Source organism: Salvia hispanica, chromosome 2 (genome assembly GCF_029641045.1).
Source record: "Salvia hispanica isolate PSC_SH4W2 chromosome 2, Shi_PSC_v1, whole genome shotgun sequence".
Classification (NCBI taxonomy): domain Eukaryota; kingdom Viridiplantae; phylum Streptophyta; class Magnoliopsida; order Lamiales; family Lamiaceae; genus Salvia; species Salvia hispanica.
In genome coordinates this window covers 27,403,250-27,426,611 of record NC_142693.1, presented here as the reverse complement: position 1 = coordinate 27,426,611, position 23,362 = coordinate 27,403,250, and the positions used below count along the sequence as shown (strand labels likewise).

General features: G+C 40.8%; 3 protein-coding genes across 3 annotated transcripts; all 3 read right to left on the bottom strand.

Annotated features, from left to right (window-relative positions):
* Positions 1 to 17,397: 17,397 nt before the first annotated feature.
* Positions 17,398 to 18,015, bottom strand: LOC148932008 (uncharacterized). The gene has a single exon (XM_089064977.1). The coding sequence runs from the start codon at positions 18,013 to 18,015 to the stop codon at positions 17,398 to 17,400; it is 618 nt and encodes a 205-aa protein (XP_088921103.1).
* Positions 18,016 to 18,091: 76 nt separating this feature from the next.
* Positions 18,092 to 19,897, bottom strand: LOC148932007 (uncharacterized). The gene has a single exon (XM_089064976.1). It carries the CDS (start codon positions 19,895 to 19,897, stop codon positions 18,092 to 18,094), a length of 1,806 nt encoding a protein of 601 aa, XP_088921102.1.
* A 1,208-nt stretch (positions 19,898 to 21,105) lies between these two features.
* LOC148932006 (uncharacterized) lies at positions 21,106 to 22,911 on the bottom strand. Its single transcript, XM_089064975.1, has one exon. The coding sequence runs from the start codon at positions 22,909 to 22,911 to the stop codon at positions 21,106 to 21,108; it is 1,806 nt and encodes a 601-aa protein (XP_088921101.1).
* Between the last annotated feature and the right edge of the window lie 451 nt (positions 22,912 to 23,362).

Sequence of the window (23,362 nt, the reverse complement as noted above, 5' to 3'; positions counted from 1 at the left end):
TACTAGACCACAGATCTTCTCTTTGGTTTCCGAACTGTACTCCGATATCAGTGTGGGCTGATCTCACCAGAATAGTAGGACTTAAATAAAGAAGACAGAAGAAATCCTTTTTGGAATAGGAGAAATTTCGAGCTCCTCTTAGACAGAGGGGGACGAAAATTATAGTATATAAAATTATAATTTCTATCTCCTTTATTCTTCTATTTATATTAAGTTCCTTTTGGGCCCAGACAGGGATTTATAGAAGGTTTTGGATATGAGCTCATCCAAATTATTTTTTACTAATTAAATTGAACCCACAATTTAATATAAGCTTTAATTGGAATATTACGAGCAGCCACTATGGAAGTAATATTGAACTCTCCACATCCAAATTCGAAATTATAAGTAATCCGGGTTTCTGTTTTAACTTTTATTTCTCGCGCTTAAGATAAAAATGTCCATTAATTAATTAATGTCTGCTATGAACTTAATTAATTAACTTCTTATTAATTCCAAGCTTGGACTTAGCATGAAACGCTTATTTATTATTCATAGAGTAATCAAACTCCAACTAGCTAGGTTCTGAATAATAAAACCTTGTTCGCGCTCCTCTTGAGGACATTATCAAATGAGACTCACCTCGCGCACGATTCAATATAATAGCAATCCGAGCACCACTAGATATTAATCACCACTACCCAATATATCAGGATCATTGGGTTACGAAAAACCCGCACCATTTGATAAGTCAGAGTAATGCATAATCAATACCGTATCTCAATGCTAAACTACATTGATTAAGAAACGAATATTTGTCAAGACCTCGCCTTTCAGTAGATATCCTAAGGACAAGCCTTGCTGTTAGATCCGTTCAATGCTATACCACACCAATGTCATCTTATTTCAGTAAGGCTTAGAAATATGCGGACTTACATTGCAACCTTTCACGATGGATAGTCTAATTCCATCTAGGTTGTGAAATTCTTCTTTTTCTTTGTTTAGGACTGACCGTGTTACCTTAAAGTGGACGCCGCCCACAACCGGTCCACTAAAACAAAGACTTAGACTTTGTTAAGTTAACTTATACATTTAAACATGCAATTAACATCCATTAAATGTAAAACATAACAACATTATGACAAAAATAATCTGTTTTATTTCTTGGAAAATAAAATAAGAGTTTTACAGTATTCAATCACTCGAAACGTGATTTATAGTATACAAACTCTAACACACAGCGGCCGCTGGGGCCCAACGACCGTTGAGCCAGTAGCGGTACGCTCTGGAGAAAGTTGTGCTAAAACGAAGAACATGCCCAGCGACCGCTGGAGAGTGCGCAGTGACCGCTCCAAGAGTTTTCGAAGCTACGGGATTATTCATAGCGACCACTGCAACACAGTGTAGCGACCGCTATTCAAGAGGCAGAGGCTACGGATTAACGTGCAACGACCACTGGCCAAGGTGCAGCGGCCCGCTGCGAAAACGTGGCGCACATAATTGACCTACTTTCTCTCCAATATTTACCAAACTTAGCCATCTTTTACCTTATATGTTGTTGCTCGAAATTTCCTCTATAAATACCCCCTCAAACCTCTTCATTTAGGATCTTCTTTTTGCCATATAATTTTAGAGCATAAATTTGAGAGTTCTTCATTGTGCAAGAGGTTGAAAATGAAATCAAGAGAAGATCAAGGCTACAAGGATTTAACCTTTAGGTTTTATTACTTTAGTTCTTATGTTGTCACGACCACACTTTCTAGTTATAGTAAGATAGGCTATGTTAGGTTTGGTATACTGAAAAGCATGTTTCAAGCAAGTTTCGCTTGAATAGAATCTTGCTTGTATACGTAAAACTCTATAATCCACTTGTAACCCGATTCAGTATTATTCGAGCAGTTTCGCACGAATAGAATCAGTATATTATTACATTGTGTTTGCTTGTGCATTTATAAGATGTTTTATAAACATTTAAATGTATAAGAAGCAAACAAAGTCTAAGTCTTTTGCTTAGTAGACTGGTTGTGGGCGTCGTCCACTTTAAGGTAACACAGTCGGTTCTATGCAATGCTTTGCAAAAAGAAAAAGAAGAATTTCACAACCCAGATAGACTTAGACTACCTATCGTGAAAGGTTGCAATGCCAGTCCGATTATTTCTAAGCCTTTCTGAAATAAGATGACGTTGGTGTGGTATAGCACTAAATGGATCTAACAGCAAGACGTGTCTTTATGCTATCTACTGAAAGACTAGGTCTTGATAAATAACTATTTCTTAATCTACATACGTTAGCATTGAGCATACGATATTGATTATGCACTACTTTGACTTATCAAATGGTGCGGGTTTTTCGCAACCCAATAATCCTGATATATTGGGTAGTGGTGATTAATATCTAGCGGTGCTAGGATTGCTATTATGTTGAATCGTGCGCGAGGTGAGTCTGGTTTGATAATGTCCTCAAGAGGAGCTCGAACAAGGTTTAATTATTCGGGAAACTGGCCAGTTGGAGTTTTATTACTCTATGAATAATAAATAAGTGTTTCTTGCTAAGTCCACTCTTGGAATTAATAAGATGTTAATTAATTAAGTCCATAGCAGACTTCAATTAATTAATGGACATTTATATCTTAAGCGCGAGAAATAAATAATATAAATAATGGAAACCCGGATTACTTGTAATTTCGGATTTGGATGGGGAGTGCAATATTACTTCTATAGTGACTGCTCGTAATATTCCAATATAAGTTTATATTAAATTGTGGGTTCAATTTAATTAGTGAAAAGCTAATTGGGAGAGCCCATATCCAAAACCTTCCATAGGTCCCTGTCTGGGCCCAAAAGAAACTTAATATAAATAGGAGAATAAAGGAAACAGAATAATCACAATTTTACTTCTTGTAATTTTCGAAATTTTCGAACTCTCCAGCTGTGGAGGATTTCGAATTCTTCTCCTATTTCCAAAAGGATTTCTTCTGTCTTCTTTATTTAAGTCCCAGTATTTTGATAAGATCAGCCCACCCTGATATCGAGATACAGTTCGGGAACCAGAGAGAAGATCCGTGGTCTAGTATTGAAGATCATCGTGGAGAAGGCGCAAGCAATCGTCGATTATTTGGAGAATCAAATCGGTAACTCTAAACCGTAGAATTCATGTTTAGGATTTACTTTCTATGAGCATGAATTATTTGCGTTCTAGCATGCAATTATCTGTTTAACATGTGAATTGATTAATCGCATAATCGGTCAAATAGATCCTTGTCTGATTTATTTATTTTGTACAAGTCTTCCGCTGTGCAAGGGGCACCAAACCCCAGCAATTGGTATCAGAGCCAGGTTTTTGGCTTTGATTATGTGAATTAATTTCATGTTATGTGAATTGCTTGAATGCATGATTTTCTTCGTTGCGTGATTGTTATTTTTCGAATAATTTAACATATCGTAAGAACGAAGAACAATTGAACGACGATGAGGGCATGTTCCGTGAGGACGAGAAGCCGGCGCTTGGACCGGGGCTGCACGTCGCTGAATATGCGAGCCTCAGCGTTGGGAAACTTCTTCTCGTGATTTATATGCTAAATCAAAATTTGTAATTAAATTTATGTAATCATTACATATGATTATATATGGTTTTAATTTCAATTCAATCACCTTCCGTTGACCAAAATTTGAGAGAATCACGTTTTGATTCAATTTGAATCATTCCGGCGTGAATTTGGACTAATCAACGTCCAGTAAATCGAAGCTTCCCATCGCGAGGTGATCTCCGGCAGGCTGGTCTCTACAGCTTGGGAAGTCCGATCAGATGGGTTGTTCAGCGATGATGGGTGTCTCCGTGCAGCAGCAGCGATAAGTGGCAGCAGCGATGGCGGGCTGTTGTGACAGCAGCTGCGGTGAACATGCTGCGCCGGCGGAGCAGTGGGAGCTCCGCGCGCAGCGAGTTGCAGCGCTGCGAAGGCGACGTCGCAGTAGCGAAGTCGACGCAGCAGCAGCAGGCGCCGGCGGAGAAGATGCAGCAGCGCCGAAGTTCCGGGCAGCAGCGGCTGCGATGCCCAGCAGGCTGTCGGAGGTGACGCAGGAGCAGCGTCAGAAACGAAGCAGCAGCGTCCCTCCGTGAGCAGCCGCGCGACGTCGCGATGTCTTGTCCCGTGACTTCGGTTTCCAAATTTGATTAGGATTTCCAAATCCTTGGATTCAATTTTGGAAATAATTCAAGATTAATTTAGAATCAAGATTTGAATATATCTTGTGGATTTTATACACTATTCCCTCCGTCCCATAAAAGTTGAGACAGAACTTTTGGGCACGGAGATTAAGAATTTATATTAAATAAATAGGAGAGATGAAAAAAGTAGGAAAGATAAGAGAGAGTAAAGTAAATGATGGAATAAAATAAGAGTGATTAGATGTTTTGTCTTTAGTTAAAAAAGGAAATGACTCAACTTTGTTGAGACGGACTAAAAAGGAATACGACGCAACTTTTATGGGACGGAGTGAGTATATAAGATTTAATTTTGTATTAAATCATGGATTAATTATAGATTTTATCCTTATTTTATGGATTTGTAGGGATTTAATTCCTAGATGAATCCTAGTTAAATTTGGATAATGACAATCTAATTTTTATCTATATTCTATGGATTTGTATGGATTTATTCCTAGACAAATCATAGTTGGATTTAGATAATAATAATATTATTTTATTCTTATCCTATGAGTTTATATGAATTTATTCATAGATAAATTTTAGATGGATTTGGATAGTGATAATGTAATATTTTATTCTTATTTATATGGATTTGTTCCTAGATAAATCTTGGATAGATTTGAAAAATTATAATATAATATTATTTAATTCTATGGATTTATATGGATTTACTCCAAGTTAAATCCTAGATGGATTAGGATTAATATTAATATTGATTTATTTTATCCTATAGATTTGAATAGATTTAATTCTATTAAGACAAATCTTAGATGGATTAAAATAAGTATTAATCCAAGTTATCCTTATCTTTTGGATGTATGTCCTAGATAGATTAGGATGTTAATGATATATAAGAAAATCCTTATTTAATTGGATTTAGATAAATTTATTTATATAAGAAATCCTAAGTAATGTTTGATATATTCTGGATGTCTATTCTAAATATAATTAAGATTTATATAAATCTTGATTGATTGAATTTTATTTTTATCTTATGGATTATGATGGAAGTGTTTCTATCTAGTAATATCCTAGTACGATTTAAATAATGATAATCCCAGATCAACGTTACCTTGAATTGTAGGATTTGATTTTATCGAACTAAAATCTAGAATAATCCTAAGTGGATTTAGATAGTTGACTCTATCTTGATAAATCCTAAATAAATTTGGATAATTATTATCCAAGATAAAGCTTAATTATTTAATTGATTCTCCCTTGACTAGATTACATAATTTTCGATAATTATCTAGTGTGTTTAAATGTCATGCATTAAATGGATTTATCTGTTTATTTGGTGTTTATCTAATTTAAGTGGATATCTGTTTTATCTGCTTATGTGATAATTATGCAAAAACCATATAAAAATATCTAAGTGATGATTACAACAAGTGCGTTGTATACGGTCTCCATCGGTTGATATGCAAATTTATGAAGCTAGTTTCTAATATTATCGCCACCCATGCTGTGGGGACAATAATCCTAAGAAATAGCAAGTTCATAAGGGCAGACTTCTCAAATATAAATAGTATGAACTAGAAAGTAGGTTCTAATATTATCGCCACCCATGTTGTGGGGACAATAATCCTAAGAAATTACAAGTTTCAGAAGTTCAAACAGAATTTATGAGATAGCTTGGTTTTGTTATCAGCACATGAGCATTGTTATGGGAGTGTGTTGTAGAAATAAGATTCTGTAATGCTAAATCTGATGGTCGTGCTTAGGAAACATTTGGCGGCCATGCCGTGCTGCGGTCTCTGGACTATTCGTTGGTGTTGTGACCAGTAAAATTGCTAAAATTTTAATGCGTATTGACCTCTGCTTGAGGGTACAAAATTTTAATTTTACAGCTGCAAGATACATAATTGTTTTGTGGTTATTTGCGATTATGTATTGAGCATGAGTATGTGATAATAAGTTTATTTGCCAAATCTTCATTATGTCTTTTAATATTTGTCTGCGATCCTTAAATAAAGTAAACTCGAATGCCTAAATTATGTAGACCGGAAACGAAAATGGATAAGATTCTCATCGCTGAAAGCTTGGAGTTTATACTCAATGATTTATGTCCTCCATTTGCTCGACATAATTCCACGAAGAATGTTCGAGAATGCATTATGCATGTACTTGACAAGCTCTTTGAGGAATAGGGTCAAGCTATTTTCCTTTTAAGTAGCTCGACAAGTCTTGGTTAATGACGATGAAAGATGGATATAAATAAAATCTGTCAAGATGATTCGATTGGAATATCCTAGAGTGACAGAATGTTTTGGGGATCCTTTTGATCACTCAAATAGTTTCTGACACACAAGTCTTCGCCTAAAGTAATAAGAAATGACTACAAGAAGGTTTAACTGAAAAGTAGAAAATCTTCAGAATAATAGTCGTTATATTACTGTTAGAGGAAAGTAACATGATAGATGACGAATTCATAAAGGCTGCATTTTTCTTAAGTCCTAGTTCATTTGAGCAAAAGACTAGATATGGAAATGAGAGAGCCTGAGTTGTCATCAAAGTTTGTTTTAATCGAGAGAAGATGCTTTGTAAGTTGGATTGACCTCTTTTAAAGAAGGACAATGACTTACATGACAATGCAACTTCTAAATAAGAGATCTTGGTCCAGTTAGGTTTTTGTTGCAGTGGGAGCTATTAATGCTCAACTATTGTTTTATGGTTGATGCTTAAGGCATCATAGTACTAAAATAATATAAGTGCGACAAGATTGAGTATTCAACAACACATCAACTTCTTAATCATTGAATGATAAGGTATTTATGGCTCTTAGTCTTAAGGCCAAGAAAATACTTAGCAATTGTTCGAACTGATCTAGACTATCAAGATTTTAACATTTCGTTAAATAGCTTGAGAGTTGAGAAAGTCTATTTGATGCACTATGAGTTTGAATCATTTGATTTTTCAAGAGATTCAGAATACTTATAGAAGTGCAACATAGAAAGACTAGCAAGTCTCAATGGTTTACACCATAAGGAGACGAGCAAAGGATTATGATCAGTAGTGGGAGTCTAATCTCCATTAACGAATCCAAGCATTCATCTAATGAATGGGATAGTTATGTAAGAAGGAATCAAAGTCTTTCTAAGACAAGTTTGATTAAGTGATGAGTTGTACTCATTAAAATCTTATCATTGATGGGATAAACATTAAAGAAACTACCAACATCAGTACCTTCTACAAATCACGAGTTGTGGACTAGAGTGTCTCTAGTCTAGCACATCTCAAGGTGTAATGTTGTTCCAACAAGTGTTGGAAAAGTGTCCAAGAAATTGGAGTTGTGTACTGAGTCATGTTTTAAGGTTTGTCCCAAATGATGTAAGGTTATGAGTTCTGTAATCTTCAAAGATATAATTCTTGTATGAAGATTCAAGAGATGAACTACAAGCCTAACAACGTGATAACTCTCAAAATAAAGAGAGAGATATCAGATTTTCCACATTACCAAGAAGTCATACCGTTAGAAACTTTTGCACTAATAAAATCAACTTCAGTACCTAAGATTGTAAGAACCATATCATAGTGGGAGCATTCCGCTGTAACACAACAAGTTCATGGGTCTAAGAGTGTCATAAGACTCAGTCTTAAATTAACTTGAACATAATCCCTTTAACTACAATGAAGTATTGGTTAATTTGGATAATCATCTTTGAAAAGGTGATAGGTTCCATATTACAATTTATGATAGACAACATATTTTACAAGACTTGTAATACTACCTACAAGTTGTGTCAGTCAGTGGGAGCAAGTATCTTTGCAAGTGTAAATGTGGATCTCAAATGGCTAGACAATGACAATGGGTTATGCTCAAAGAGAATTATCTTCTCGTTATCGTTGTGCCAGGATTTAATCGATCATATTGTCTATTAGAACTTACATAAATTAGAATGTATGTATTATGATTGTCAAGACAACCTTCTATAAATAGAAGTGTTGAGGAAATCATCTACTAGAACATTCTAATGGATATGTAATTAAGGGCAAGAAACGCATGATTGGAAGCTTATATAGACCTTCATGGTCTTAGGCAAGCATCTAAATCAGAGTATATGTGTTTAATCAAAATGTCAAAAAGATGGAATTTGACTTGTGTCTTTATCAGTGCTATAAGCACAAGGAAGTTGAAATCTACAAAAGTTGCAAACAACTAAGATTGACATCTGGCGTAGGAAACTGGTTGTCTGCCCAGTTTAAGATAAAGGATTTAAGAGAAACTAATTACATTCTTAGCATCTAAGTCCTTTTTAAGATTGCTAGAAAGAATGTTGAGATTCTCTTAGGAATCTTATATCAACACATTTCTTGGAACATTTTAGCATTAGAAATTCCATGAAAAGGTTTATACCTTCCAAGATGGAATTGTCTTGTCTCTAGTCAAGTGTCGTTTGACGCTTGGTGAGATCAAGAATTATGAGACTAGTTTCGGAGATAGTTATCTCATGTATGCTATAATGTGTACTAAGTTTGATATTAGTTGTGCTTATGCATGACGAGTATATATCATATTAACCATGACAAAGGACTTTGACTGAGGTACATAGTATACCATAATGCTTGAGAAAGACTAATTGCTATATTCTAGTTTACCAGTCATTCATGTAATGTCCTGGGGGTTACACTGACTTTGTTTTATGACTAATCAGTGATCGAGTATCTTCTGAAAATGTGTGCCTTAGGAGTATCTTCCTAATAGCTTTAATCGTAAGTTTGAGTATGCCTATGAGTATTACATTTGGAGTATGACTCTAGTGAAGGCTAACTCAAGGGACACACGAGCTAATAAAGCTAAGCAATCACATAGAGAGATGAAATTAATTAAGGATCAAGTACGCAACAAGTCTTCATCATGTCCCCTAGGACAAATACCACGATCACCATGTCTTCATCTTCGATACCAAATTGTTGGGTCTCGGTGGCACACACCCGAACTCCACATTAGTATGATATTGTCCGCTTTGGGCAAAGCCCTCACGGTTTTGCTCTTGGGGTACTCCCCAAAATGCCTTATACTAATGAAGTTGGGGTAGCCCATTTATATGCTTGCCACTCTTGTTCATTCTCCGATATGGAATATGGTTTGCTCTACCACAATCCTCCCCTCAAACCAAGACCCACCGGACCAAAGACCACATGTCTGTGCCCCACGTTACAGGTCCACAGGTCACCACAAGTCTTGGTCGAGCTCACGTAGAGACATCACAGAACTTGCAAGCGCAACCATCGAACCCTGCCACACAGGCCCAGCCCTGAACCAGGGCTCTGATACCACTGTTGGGTCTCGGTGGCGCACATCCGAACTCCAAATTAGTATGATATTGTCCGTTTTGGTCAAAGCTGATACGAGAATATCTCTATGAATATCCCATATCTCTATTATTTAGTTTAGTATTTATTTAGCATATCTTTCCCATATTTTCCATATATCTCTTAGGATCTTTTGTCTTGCTCATTAAGTTAGTATCCCTATTATAAATAGGGCTATTGTTATTCTCATTATTCAATCAAAAAATATCAAATTATCTTTTATTTTTATTTATCGTATCATTCTTGGTCTGATCGACCGGCAAAGCTCCGGCGACTACCTTTTATCCCTAAATTTGACGCCGGATTGATCGACGGGCAAAAGCTCCCGCGACGTTCGACGCGAATTATCCGAGTTAAGGAACTTCATCCTTAACAATTGGTGCTTCCATTCTCGAACTCATGGCCGAAGTCAATTTTCATTATGGTCGGAGATATTGCAGCAACGCATCTGAAGGCTTGCAATTGAATTCAACAGCAGCAACGTGGGAGAATATTCTCGCTAGGTTGGCCAGAATCGAGTCCCGATTGATTGAACATGAACGTAGGGAAGCATCCACACTCCCTCCATTGCGCCCGGAACCTGACCCACCTAACGGACCTCTGTACGCCGCCGCACAGCCGCAATTCCAGATCACCTGCTACCAGCCGCCGCCTACATATTACCAACCTGCTCCAGTATATCACTTGCCTGCAATAGGGAACCACGACTCCTTCCAATCGAGGTACGTCGCCGACTGCCATACAACCACGTTTCACCAACACCAGTACCAAAGCCCTAATTTTGGTGCACAACCGAGTCCGCTCCAACAACATACCTATTGGCAACAACGCCATCGGCACCATTCAGCAGCACCGCTGCCTGCTGCTCCGCCACCAGCCACAATCTCCCTGCCGTGCAACGCCGATATGAGGTATGGCTCAGTAGAGTTATTTCACAAGGATATTGCCGAATCAGTACAATCTTGTCAAATTAATTATGATGATATTGTATTTGATCGATTACTTATTCGAGATCAACATGTGGAGGATGATGTGTTGTTAAATATTGAGGAGGTTTTGCATATAGCCAGTGAAATACAATTCGATCCAGAGATGATAGATGCTACTCATTCTAGTGTTGAGGGTTCTTTTAACTTGAATAATGTTGAGGCATCTAAGGAGTTGATTATGACAGAGATGGATAGTGGATTTGGGAGAAGCGAGTTCGATATCAAGTGGAAATATACTGACAATATTGGCAAGCAGAACAAGGTGGGTGAGAGCATTACACAAACCGAGACGACCTTTGCCACGAACAAGAAAGATAATGGTGAGGATGCTCCTAGCGATGTGGTCATCCTCGATGGCGATGATGAGGCAATTATTAGTCTTTGTTCAACAACGCTCGACACCGATGCTCGGTTGATACCACCTCGCAGTGACACGCCGTATTTGGGCATCCATGGACGTGTTGACGAGCCCCCTGTTTTGGAGCTGAGTCACAAGCACGATCTTCGGGCGGGGCAGGTTGAGGAGGTTGGCGAGGTGTTGTTGGCAAATAATTCTGCAATTTATCAGTCAGCAATCGAGCCACGGTCGAGGACTACAAGGCAGAAGACGGTATTGTTGACCCATGGTCAGTCAGAATCTGCTATCCAGAGGAGAAAACCTGTTAAGGTAGACTGTTCACTTAGGCAAGGTTATGGAACAGGAGAGTCGTCAAGGAACTTGGAGGAGAGCCTGGATAAGCCTAAAGCCTCAGAAAATTTAATCTACATTTCAACTACATTTTTGGAGATGAAGAATTCGTACTTATCAATGAAATCTTTGCAATATGATATAATAGTTGCTGTGGCACTTGGAGTCAAGTGGATTTCTGGAGTTGATTTCAGGAATTTAAAGGTGGTTGGCCTTCAGCTCGGTGATGTTGCAATTATTACTCGTTGTTCAACAACGCTGGATGCCGATGCTCGGTTGATCCCTCCGCGCAACGTTGGGGATGATTTCAGTGGTCCGATTGAAGTCCCTATCCTCGACCCACAGGATGATGATCGGCTCTCTTCACCCACATCTCATTCGGTGTACTCACAATCTCGGTCGGAGAATAAGGTTTTAAATGAACGGAAGCAGAAAAGTGTGGCTAACTTCGGGGGGAGAAAACAAATGTTTTAGGCCAAAGAGTGGGAAGCTGGAAGTGTCAGATGAACGTGGCTCTAATGTCGAGAAGTCCACGGCCACACGAAAGGGTAAAAAGGAAAACGATGGAGAACTAAAGGGAGCTGGCAGTGAGCAGCCCTTTTCGAGGTGTAAGAAAACAATGGCAGATGTCTCAGTGTCCCCTATGATAAAAGGAGACATTATCACGAAGAACAAAGAGAATTAAGGTTTCTTCTGCTGAAGATGCTTCTGATTCCAGAGATGACTCACACACGTTGCCTACTCCGTGGGAGAAAGAGAAGAGCAAGTACTTATCTTCCCCGTATACAAATTGTGCATGGAGAATGGGTACCTCGAGTTTTAACTCGATAGCACAGGTTGGGAATGGTGAGGCTACCAAGACGGCTGCACATGTTGAGAATGGTGAGGCTACCAAGATGGCTACACCTGTTGAGAATGGTGATGCTACCAAGATGCCTGGGGTATGAATTTTGTCTTGGCTTGTGGCAGAGCACTTGAGGAGAAGTTGTGAACAGCTCTCCATAACTATCTCCAAGGCGATATTCCGTGGCAATTTTCTTGTTGCTATTGCAATAGACTTATTTGGGAATCTGTTGCTTTATTCTTTTAAGTTGGGACATGTATCACCTTTTGAGGTTGCTACCATATTTCATGTTAATGGAATGACCATGAAATTATTATCATGGACCGAGAGTATGGCTTCTCTTCAGAGAGCAAGGATTGTCTCGCCCCGTTTCAAGGAAGGAATGTCTCGCAAAGGCTTCTGTTATCGTCGTTCACCATTGCTTCGTGGTTCCCACCTTGAGGACAAGGTGGATTTTAACCGTGGGGGAGTTGATACGAGAATATATCTATGAATATCCCATATCTCTATTATTTAGTTTAGTATTTATTTAGCATATCTTTCCCATATTTTCCCATATATCTCTTAGGATCTTTTGTCTTGTTCATTAAGTTAGTATCCCTATTATAAATAGGGCTATTGTTATTCTCATTATTCAATCAAGAAATATCAAATTATCTTTTATTTTTATTTATCGTATCATTCTTGGTCTGATCGACCGGCAAAGCTCCGGCGACTACCTTTTATCCCTAAATTTGACGCCAGATTGATCGACGGGCAAAAGCTCCCGCGACGTTCGACGTGAATTATCCGAGTTGAGGAACTTCATCCTTAACAAAAGCCCTCACGGTTTTGCTCTTGGGGTACTCCCCAAAAGGCCTCATACTAATGGAGTTGGGGTAGCCCATTTATATGCTTGCCACTCTTGTTCATTCTCCGATGTGGGATATGGTTTGCTCTACCACACAAATAATGCCTAGTGGCTCTCAATAATGACCGAACATGTGAAGAAAACGAAGCCTAGCTAAAGTTTCCAAATCTTCTATTAAATAAAATATCAAAAAAATCATCATTCAAACTAACAATAAAGAACAACAAAAATCATACAAACTAGAACAAATAGATAAATTCAATCTCATAAGAATTATATCCAAATTCAACTTCTAATTCTGATTGGAAGCAACTGCAAATAAATTCAATCCCCATAAAACTCCACTCAAAACAAAATAACTAAAATAAAACCTAAAACTATAAAACAAGCAAAACGCACCTCTCTTACTTGAAGCCTTCATCGTACATCTTCTCGAACTCGCGTGCAAGCGCAAACACATCACACAAGGACGATGGCCTTCGCAAGTGAACTTCCCATCGAATAGGATCTTTCAAGCCTGATTCACATATGGAGACGAGGTGATTCTCCGATAGCGATGCACCCTTAATCTTGACCAAAAGCCTCTCGAACTCGTTCTGATATTCCATCACCGTGTTGCGTTGTTGCAGCTTACAGATGATGCACTTTTTATTTGCACTATAAATACCTGCAAGTATACAGAGTAGGTATAGTATAGCAAAAGGTTAGTACCGGGTATCGAACACGGGGAAGATGTACACAAAGTGTCTATCTTCTACTAGAACTCAATTACTATCTGGAGAAACAAGAATTTTTGGAAACTTTTGAAAACAGTAAATATTAAAAACAGTAAACAACTAAATGCAAGCAAATCACGGAGAGAAAAATATAGAGATAAGGGGAATTCCAGGGATGTGCTTTCACTTTTATGGTTATACAAATTCCAAACTACAATACCCTAGCACAGTTAATACTTTGAAAGGACGAGTCACCTAGCTTATGCTCATGCGATACAAACGTTGATTACTAACATTAGGGTTGTCAATCCTAACACGTAACTCCAAAAAGCTCCTAAGACCCTTGAAAAGTCCTCACTCTCAATTAACAGTGCCGTTTTAAAGGAAGCTAACTGTAGTGTCTACTAAGTGGATCTAACTCGCTAGAACTCTGTCACAGTTATGAAGCAAGTTGTATTGAATCATACATAATTGTGTCACTCAATTATGAAACATCATGATTAACTTAGGGAAGAAACAAAGTAAAAACAAAACGGATATTAAATAGAAAACGGAATTGTATAACCAAAGTTGCTACTAACACATCCCTAGAATCCTATGAGTTTAGTTACACATGACTGAATAAACTAAAAACATAGATTGAAGGGAAAGCAATTTGAACATAAAACTAAAGCAAATAAAACCCGTAGGTTGAATCCTTGTCGTTCTTGATGTTCTTGAAATCCTTCTCCAACTCCTTGCACAATTGAAGTACTCTAGCTTTTGATCTCTATGAATGTGTTCTTGTTGTGTGAAAACTCCTTTTGATGAAGCTTGAGGTCCTATTTATAGGGGAAGATTATTCCTCATCATAGAAGGAAAAGATCTTCAAAGTTTGGTAAATCTTGGAGCAAATCTAGGGCTGGTCGGATTCGCCGCCTTTCTCCGGCGGGCCGCCGCACCTTGGCCGGCAGTCGCCGCGTTGGAGTCCAGAGACTCTGACCCTTCGGTGGCGGACCGCCACATGTCCTCCGGCGGTCACCGAGCGAGACTCTTCTCCTAGCGTAAATTTCCGAGGCGGGCCGCCACATAGCTCTGACCGCCGGGCGCCGGCGGTCGCCGTACAACTTCGCGGCGGTCGCTGGTCGCCGTCTGACTCCAGATTTCCAAACTATGCGTTTTTACTCCCCTTTTCGGCTCAAATCGTCGCCGTCTTGTGTTCTTGGCTGTGTTCTGGAGTTGTGTGGATGAGTCCGTGTGTGAGACGGCCGTGGTGTGCGTTGACCGGTGAGATCTAGGGTTCCACTGATCTCTGGTTTGAGTTCGTTCAACGGTGCTCTCCTTTGTGACTTGCCGTGAAGATTGGGGAGGTCTGAGGCCTAGTGCAGTCACTGCTGTGACCTGAGCCACTCGTGGCCCGATTCTCTGACTTAGTCTCTTTTGTGTTTAGATCCTTCGGGATCAATTTCTTGTGTGACTAATTCAGCTACTAAGTGTGCAGGTACAATCAGAAAAGATGGACTCTCAAGAACCAAGGAGTTCTTAAGCTTAGTCTAGGGGTTTCTGCTTGTAACATTATACTTAGTGTGTAATCAAGATATTACGGTTGTATTTGGCTTGTACCTCTGAGATTAGCCATCTCAGAACCAATCAATAAAAGAGGTCCCGGTAATTAGCGAATCCCGAGTGGTCTGATTCCTACATCCTTATTTTCAGAAGAACGAGATTGAGAAACAGGTAAAGGAAATGTTGGATCAGGGTGACCGCACAGGTACCCTTATTGGTTCGCAAAAAAGACGGCACCTTCATTTTTGCATTGACGACAGAGCACTGAATAAGGCAACGGTTCCGGACCACTTCCCCATCCCGACAGCAGATGAGCTTTTTGATGAATTGGACAGGCTCGCTTCTTCACTAAATTGGATCTCCGATCTGGGTACCATCAAATTGGGATGCACGGGTCAGACACTTATAAGACGACTTTTTGCACGCATGATGGGCACTTTGAGTTTTTAGTGATGTCGTTTGGGCTAACTAACGTGCCATAAACTTTTCAGTCGGCGATGAATTGTATTTTCCAGCCGCTTTTGTGGAAGTCGGTGATTGTTTTCTTTGATGATATTTTTGTGTATAGTCCGACGCTCGAATCGCACTGCGACCACCTCGGTCAGGTTTTCGAAATTTTTGAGTTACATCGATTCTTCGTCAAATTGTCAAAGTTTTGGGACACTTGATCACCGATGGCCAGTTGAAGGCCAATCCTGCGAAGATTGAGGCCATGGTCGCCTGGCCCGCTCCGACTACAGTGAAGACAGCTCTGCGGTTTCTTAGGGTTCACCGGATATTACCGCCGCTTTATTGCCCATTACGCGGTAATTGCAGCCCCTCTCACTGACTTGCTTAAGAAGGATTCTTTTGTTTGGACTGCTGCAGCATCGGAGAGCTTCGAGGATCTGAAGCGCGCACTGACCAGAGCGGCGGTCCTTTACCTACCAGATTTCTCGCAGACATTCTACCTAGAAATGGATGCTTCCGATTTTGGAGTTGGCGCCGTCCTAATGAAGAATGGACATCCTCTTGCATTTTGCAGCAAGAAATTAGGCCCTAGGCGTCGGAGCGCCTCTGCTTATCACAAGGAATTGTATGCTATCGTTGAAGAAGTTCAGAAATGGCGATAGTATCTCTTAGCCGTGAGTTTGTGATTCGAAATGACCAGAAAAGTTTGCGATAGCTTCTCCAACTGGTCTTTCATCTTTCAGACGCCGGAGCAAAATCTCTATGTCAGGAAGCTAATGGGGTACAAATTTACAATTGAATATAAATCTGGAGCGGCGAATCGGGTGGTTGATGCGTTGTCCCGACGGGACGAGGAGGTAACTGATGAGGCAGTCTTATTTACGGCTTTTGCTCAGCCTATACCCGACATTTTAAGGCTTTTGAGGGAGGAAATGGCGGTGGACCCATCTCTTTGCCACCAGCGCCGTCAGAATGAAGCAGGTACGGCCCATTCGAAATTTTCTGTGGGTGACGGTTTAATTTATTGGGGACGTCGCATTGTGGTGGGCAAGGATTCACCTCTGCGTGAAGCATTGCTATATGAGCACCATAGTACACCGCAGGCTGGCCACCCGGGGTTCGAGTGTACACTCCGCCGGTTGAATGTCTATTTTCATTGGCCAAATATGAGGCGTGATGTGAAGGCCTTTGTGGCTTCGTGTATTACTTTCCAGACGACGAAATACTCTACTCAGAAGCCTGCAAGGCGTTTGCAGCCATTACCTATACTGGCGCAAGTGTGGGAAGATGTTTCGATGGATTTCATTGTGGGATTGCCGTTGTCGAAAGGGTACACGACTATAATGGTAGATCGCTTCGCCCCATTACCGGCTCGATTTGATGCTTTAAGAGTTACCTGGTTATTCATCGAGATAGTGGTTAAACATCATGGTTTTCCCAAAACCTTGGTGTCGGATCGTGACCCCATTTTTCTAGGCTTGGTTTGGCAGGATATGTTACGTTTGAGTGATACAAAGCTTCAGTTCTCAACGGCATGTTACCCTCAATCCGATGGTCAAACTGATATGTTACGTTTCAGTGGTACAAAGCTTCAGTTCTCAACGGCATATCACCCTCAATCCGCGCAACAGAGGCTTGGAACAATATCTGCGCACCTTCGCTGCAGATCGCCCGACCAAATGAGCTAATTTTCTTCCTTGGGCAGAATTGGCGTTGAATTGTTTCCACAACGAGAGCATTGGCATTTCGCCTTTTCAAGCTCTGTAAGGCCGTGAACCTCCAGCCCTCGTCGTACATGCAACAATGCCGTCCCCTTAAGGTTCCTTGTCCTCAAGGAACCATGGGAAACACTCAGCTATCACCTCAACAAATTCCCACGAAGTATCCATAGGGGATTGACCCTTCCAATGAATCAACCATTGAGTGACAGCCTCGTTGCGACGTTTAACCATTTTGCGCTCTAGAGTTGCCTGTGGTATCACATCATTAATACGCGAAATGGTAGGAAGATCAGGTACTGGCCCCACAGAGGGTGCTGCAGGTTTCAAAAGGGAAACATGAAAGACATCATGTATAGTTGCTGACGCCGGCAGATTCAGCTTATAAGCTACCTTCCCGACCTTGTCTTGAATCTGATACGGCCCATAAAACTTTGTCTCGAACTCCTGGTGTTTTTCATCGATTGATTTTTGCCTATAGGTTTGTAGTTTCAACCATACCCAATCCCCAATCGAGTATTCCTTGTCCTCTCGGTGTTTATCCGCTTGCCTCTTCATTCTAGCGGCTACCTTTTCCAAGTTTTGTTTCAAAAGATGAATCATATCTTCTCTGTCTCGCAGAGCAATATCCACCGCTTCTATTTGAGAATCACCCAGTAGATAAGGTACATGTAATGGAGGAGCGTAACCGTATAACGCCTCGAAGGGTGTCATCATAACACTCGTATGAAAAGATGTATTATACCAGTACTCTTCAAGGCCTAACCACTGAGCCCATGAATGGGGTTTCTCACCCACCGAACATCTGCAAGTTTTTGTTTACTACCTCAGTTGGCCCATGCGTTTCTGGATGATAGGCAGTAGAATATAGCGACTCTACTCCCAGCAACCCAAAGAACTCCCTCCAGAATGCACCAACAAAAATAGAATTAAGTTCTGGCCATATTTCCTCTTCATGAACTTCATGACAGCTTCCAAACTCCCCTTCTACAGTTGGCATCATTAAACTCAGTTTGAGCTCCATATCATCAATTTCCATCTGGTTGCAGATATGCAATTGATGCAGCTGTTCTATCTTAGTTGGCCAATTCTCCTCCAATAGCCTTATCTCCATTCCTTCCCATTGGAATCTCATACTCAGTTTACTAAAATCCCATTTTATCTCCCCCAAGGTTGATAACCACTGCCCTCCCAAGATGAGGTCATAAGTTTCAAGATGTATTACATATACCTCAGTAGCAAACTGGAAGTTCTGCATTTCCCACTGGAAATTAGTACACTTCTGAGTACACTGCAACAATTGGCCATTTGCTACTTCCACTGCTCTAGGCATAACTTTCACAATTTTTCCCTTAATCTTCCCAGCAATTCGAGCACTTAGGAAATTGTGGGTACTTCCTGTATCTACAAGCACCTTGAGCATTTTTTCCTGACACAAGCCTTTCATTCTCATGATCTGTGGTCCATCTTTCCCCCACAACGCATGCAAAGAGAGCTGTAGATTAATAGTTTCCTCAGATTCATCCTCTGCCTGTTCCTTTACACCCTCCTCTATAACCTCTGTTTCGCCACCCTTCATGTGCATAACATACGATCTACGTTTGGTACAATGATGATTCGGAGTGAACTTCTCCTTACACCAGAAACACTCTCCCTTAGCCCTCTTTTCATCCATCTCTTCAGGAGTAAGATTATGATGATTCCTAGCTCCCCCGAACCTATTGTTATCTCTATTTCCACCAGAGTTTCCACCTCCACTCGGTTTATAGTTAGTGGAAGTCACCACCAACGGTTTAGAATTAGAGTAATAGCTGCTAGAATTCTGATTATTACTATAATTCCCTTTAGAATTGCCTCCTAGAGCCTTAACTGTTATCTCTTGCAACTTAGCTAGCGAAAAAGCTTCAGCTAAGCATTTCGGTTTAAACATGCGTACAGGCATTTGAAGCTCATCAAGTAATCCAGATAGAAAGAAGCTAAGCGCTTGATCCTCACGAATTCCAGTTCTAGGATAAATTTCATCAAATTGATCCATATAAGATTGGAGAGTACCTGTTTGTTTCAGATTTCGAAGATCAGCTAGTGGATCTTCGTATGCGTGCGCTCCAAACCTCGCTCCTAGCGCCGCAGCATAGCAATTCCAATCCGCATACGCCGCATCTCCTTGTAGGCTAGCAAAACCACGGTGCCATTGCAATGCTTTCCCTTCGAAGTGAATAGCAGCTACTCGCACCCGATCCTTGATCGGTACCTTCGCCACTTCAAAGAAGAACTCCGATCTCATTACCCAGCCTTCAAAGCCTTCTTCGTCGAATTTAGGAAATTCGTATCGTGCTGATCTCCCTAAATCCTCCTTCGCTTCACCTGGATCCACCACCTTCGATTTTCCACTACCTTCTCCTACTTCCTTTTTCGGCGTATTTTGCTGATTTTGTATGTTGATCGCAGCAATAGCTTGCATGATTCCTTCCAATTTCCCTTCTAACTTCCCATCCTGCCTCCTCGCGAACTGATCCATCATTTCATGCATCCGTTTCTCCATCGCCTCCATCATCGACTTCCTCTCCGACTCCGCACCTCGCGTCGCCGAATTCATGTCCGGAGATCGAAAGCTCTGAATACCACTTGATGTGGTTTTAGCTCAATCTTAGCTGAAACTTACAATCTCACCGATCAGCACCGGTCAAACAATGCGCAACAGATCAACTTCACACGAAATAGAACTCACAATAACGATGATCGGAATAGAAGAGGATTTTGATTGAATATAAGAAGTAACAAATACAATGGAAAAGAGAATTGAACGAGAGAACTGCTTCGGATCTACGATCCTTGGCCTATGACAATCACACAAATAACATGCCTAGAAAGATGGTGGCCGATCCTTTTATAGTTGCCAACATGTGCCTTGCCACTTCACACGTCCCATTCCATCCACGTGCACTTAACCACCTCACCATAACCGCTTTACCAGCTCATCGCAGCTGTCTGCCACCTCACCGCCAACCGCTCTGCCAGCTCATCATCACCAACGGCCTTATTCTATCCTTGCCTCGTTTATTAAGTACTTATGCATTCTATTCTTACGTTGCATGCCGCACCGAACCCTCCACGGTCTTACATGCAACAATGCCGTCCCCTTAAGGTTCCTTGTCCTCAAGGAACCATGGGAAACACTCAGCTATCACCTCAACAAATTCCCACGAAGTATCCGTAGGGGATTGACCCTTCCAATGAATCAACCATTGAGTGACTGCCTCGTTGCGACGTTTAACCATTTTGCGCTCTAGAGTTGCTGTGGTATCACATCATTAATACGCGAAATGGTAGGAAGATCAGGTACTGGCCCCACAGAGGGTGCTGCAGGTTTCAAAAGGGAAACATGAAAGACATCATGTATAAGCTACCTTCCCGACCTTGTCTTGAATCTGATACGGCCCATAAAACTTTGTCTCGAACTCCTGGTGTTTTTCATCGATTGATTTTTGCCTATAGGTTTGTAGTTTCAACCATACCCAATCCCCAATCGAGTATTCCTTGTCCTCTCGGTGTTTATCCGCTTGCCTCTTCATTCTAGCGGCTACCTTTTCCAAGTTTTGTTTCAAAAGATGAATCATATCTTCTCTGTCTCGCAGAGCAATATCCACCGCTTCTATTTGAGAATCACCCAGTAGATAAGGTACATGTAATGGAGGAGCGTAACCGTATAACGCCTCGAAGGGTGTCATCATAACACTCGTATGAAAAGATGTATTATACCAGTACTCTTCAAGGCCTAACCACTGAGCCCATGAATGGGGTTTCTCACCCACCGAACATCTGCAAGTTTTTGTTTACTACCTCAGTTGGCCCATGCGTTTCTGGATGATAGGCAGTAGAATATAGCGACTCTACTCCCAGCAACCCAAAGAACTCCCTCCAGAATGCACCAACAAAAATAGAATTAAGTTCTGGCCATATTTCCTCTTCATGAACTTCATGACAGCTTCCAAACTCCCCTTCTACAGTTGGCATCATTAAACTCAGTTTGAGCTCCATATCATCAATTTCCATCTGGTTGCAGATATGCAATTGATGCAGCTGTTCTGTCTTAGTTGGCCAATTCTCCCCCAATAGCCTTATCTCCATTCCTTCCCGTTGGAATCTCATACTCAGTTTACTAAAATCCCATTTTATCTCCCCCAAGGTTGATAACCACTGCCCTCCCAAGATGAGGTCATAAGTTTCAAGATGTATTACATATACCTCAGTAGCAAACTGGAAGTTCTGCATTTCCCACTGGAAATTAGTACACTTCTGAGTACACTGCAACAATTGGCCATTTGCTACTTCCACTGCTCTAGGCATAACTTTCACAATTTTTCCCTTAATCTTCCCAGCAATTCGAGCACTTAGGAAATTGTGGGTACTTCCTGTATCTACAAGCACCTTGAGCATTTTTTCCTGACACAAGCCTTTCATTCTCATGATCTGTGGTCCATCTTTCCCCCACAACGCATGCAAAGAGAGCTGTAGATTAATAGTTTCCTCAGATTCATCCTCTGCCTGTTCCTTTACACCCTCCTCTATAACCTCTGTTTCGCCACCCTTCATGTGCATAACATACGATCTACGTTTGGTACAATGATGATTCGGAGTGAACTTCTCCTTACACCAGAAACACTCTCCCTTAGCCCTCTTTTCATCCATCTCTTCAGGAGTAAGATTATGATGATTCCTAGCTCCCCCGAACCTATTGTTATCTCTATTTCCACCAGAGTTTCCACCTCCACTCGGTTTATAGTTAGTGGAAGTCACCACCAACGGTTTAGAATTAGAGTAATAGCTGCTAGAATTCTGATTATTACTATAATTCCCTTTAGAATTGCCTCCTAGAGCCTTAACTGTTATCTCTTGCAACTTAGCTAGCGAAAAAGCTTCAGCTAAGCATTTCGGTTTAAACATGCGTACAGGCATTTGAAGCTCATCAAGTAATCCAGATAGAAAGAAGCTAAGCGCTTGATCCTCACGAATTCCAGTTCTAGGATAAATTTCATCAAATTGATCCATATAAGATTGGAGAGTACCTGTTTGTTTCAGATTTCGAAGATCAGCTAGTGGATCTTCGTATGCGTGCGCTCCAAACCTCGCTCCTAGCGCCGCAGCATAGCAATTCCAATCCGCATACGCCGCATCTCCTTGTAGGCTAGCAAAACCACGGTGCCATTGCAATGCTTTCCCTTCGAAGTGAATAGCAGCTACTCGCACCCGATCCTTGATCGGTACCTTCGCCACTTCAAAGAAGAAATCCGATCTCATTACCCAGCCTTCAAAGCCTTCTTCGTCGAATTTAGGAAATTCGTATCGTGTTGATCTCCCTAAATCCTCCTTCGCTTCACCTGGATCCACCACCTTCGATTTTCCACTACCTTCTCCTACTTCCTTTTTCAGCGTATTTTGCTGATTTTGTATGTTAATCGCAGCAATAGCTTGCATGATTCCTTCCAATTTCCCTTCTAACTTCCCATCCTGCCTCCTCGTGAACTGATCCATCATTTCATGCATCCGTTTCTCCATCGTCTCCATCATCGACTTCCTCTCCGACTCCGCACCTCGCGTCGCCGAATTCATGTCCGGAGATCGAAAGCTCTGAATACCACTTGATGTGGTTTTAGCTCAATCTTAGCTGAAACTCACAATCTCACCGATCGGCACCAATCAAACAATGCGCAACAGATCAACTTCACACGAAATAGAACTCACAATAACGATGATAGGAATAGAAGAGGATTTTGATTGAATATAAGAAGTAACAATACAATGGAAAAGAGAACTAAACGAGAGAACTGCATCGGATCTACGATCCTTGGCCTATGACAATCACACAAATAACGTGCCTAGAAAGATGGTGGCCGATCCTCTTATAGTTGCCAACATGTGCCTTGCCACTTCACACGTCCCATGCTATCCACGTGCACTTAACCACCTTACCATAACCGCTTTACCAGCTCATTGCCAGCTGTCTGCCACCTCACCGCCAACCGCTCTGCCAGCTCATCATCACCAACGACCTTATTCTATC

Bases quoted from the DNA above. Each gene is read 5' to 3' on its own strand.
- LOC148932007 (XM_089064976.1), bottom strand. From the start codon at position 19,897: ATGAATTCGGCGACGCGAGGTGCGGAGTCGGAGAGGAAGTCGATGATG.
- LOC148932006 (XM_089064975.1), bottom strand. From the start codon at position 22,911: ATGAATTCGGCGACGCGAGGTGCGGAGTCGGAGAGGAAGTCGATGATG.
- LOC148932008 (XM_089064977.1), bottom strand. From the start codon at position 18,015: ATGACACCCTTCGAGGCGTTATACGGTTACGCTCCTCCATTACATGTA.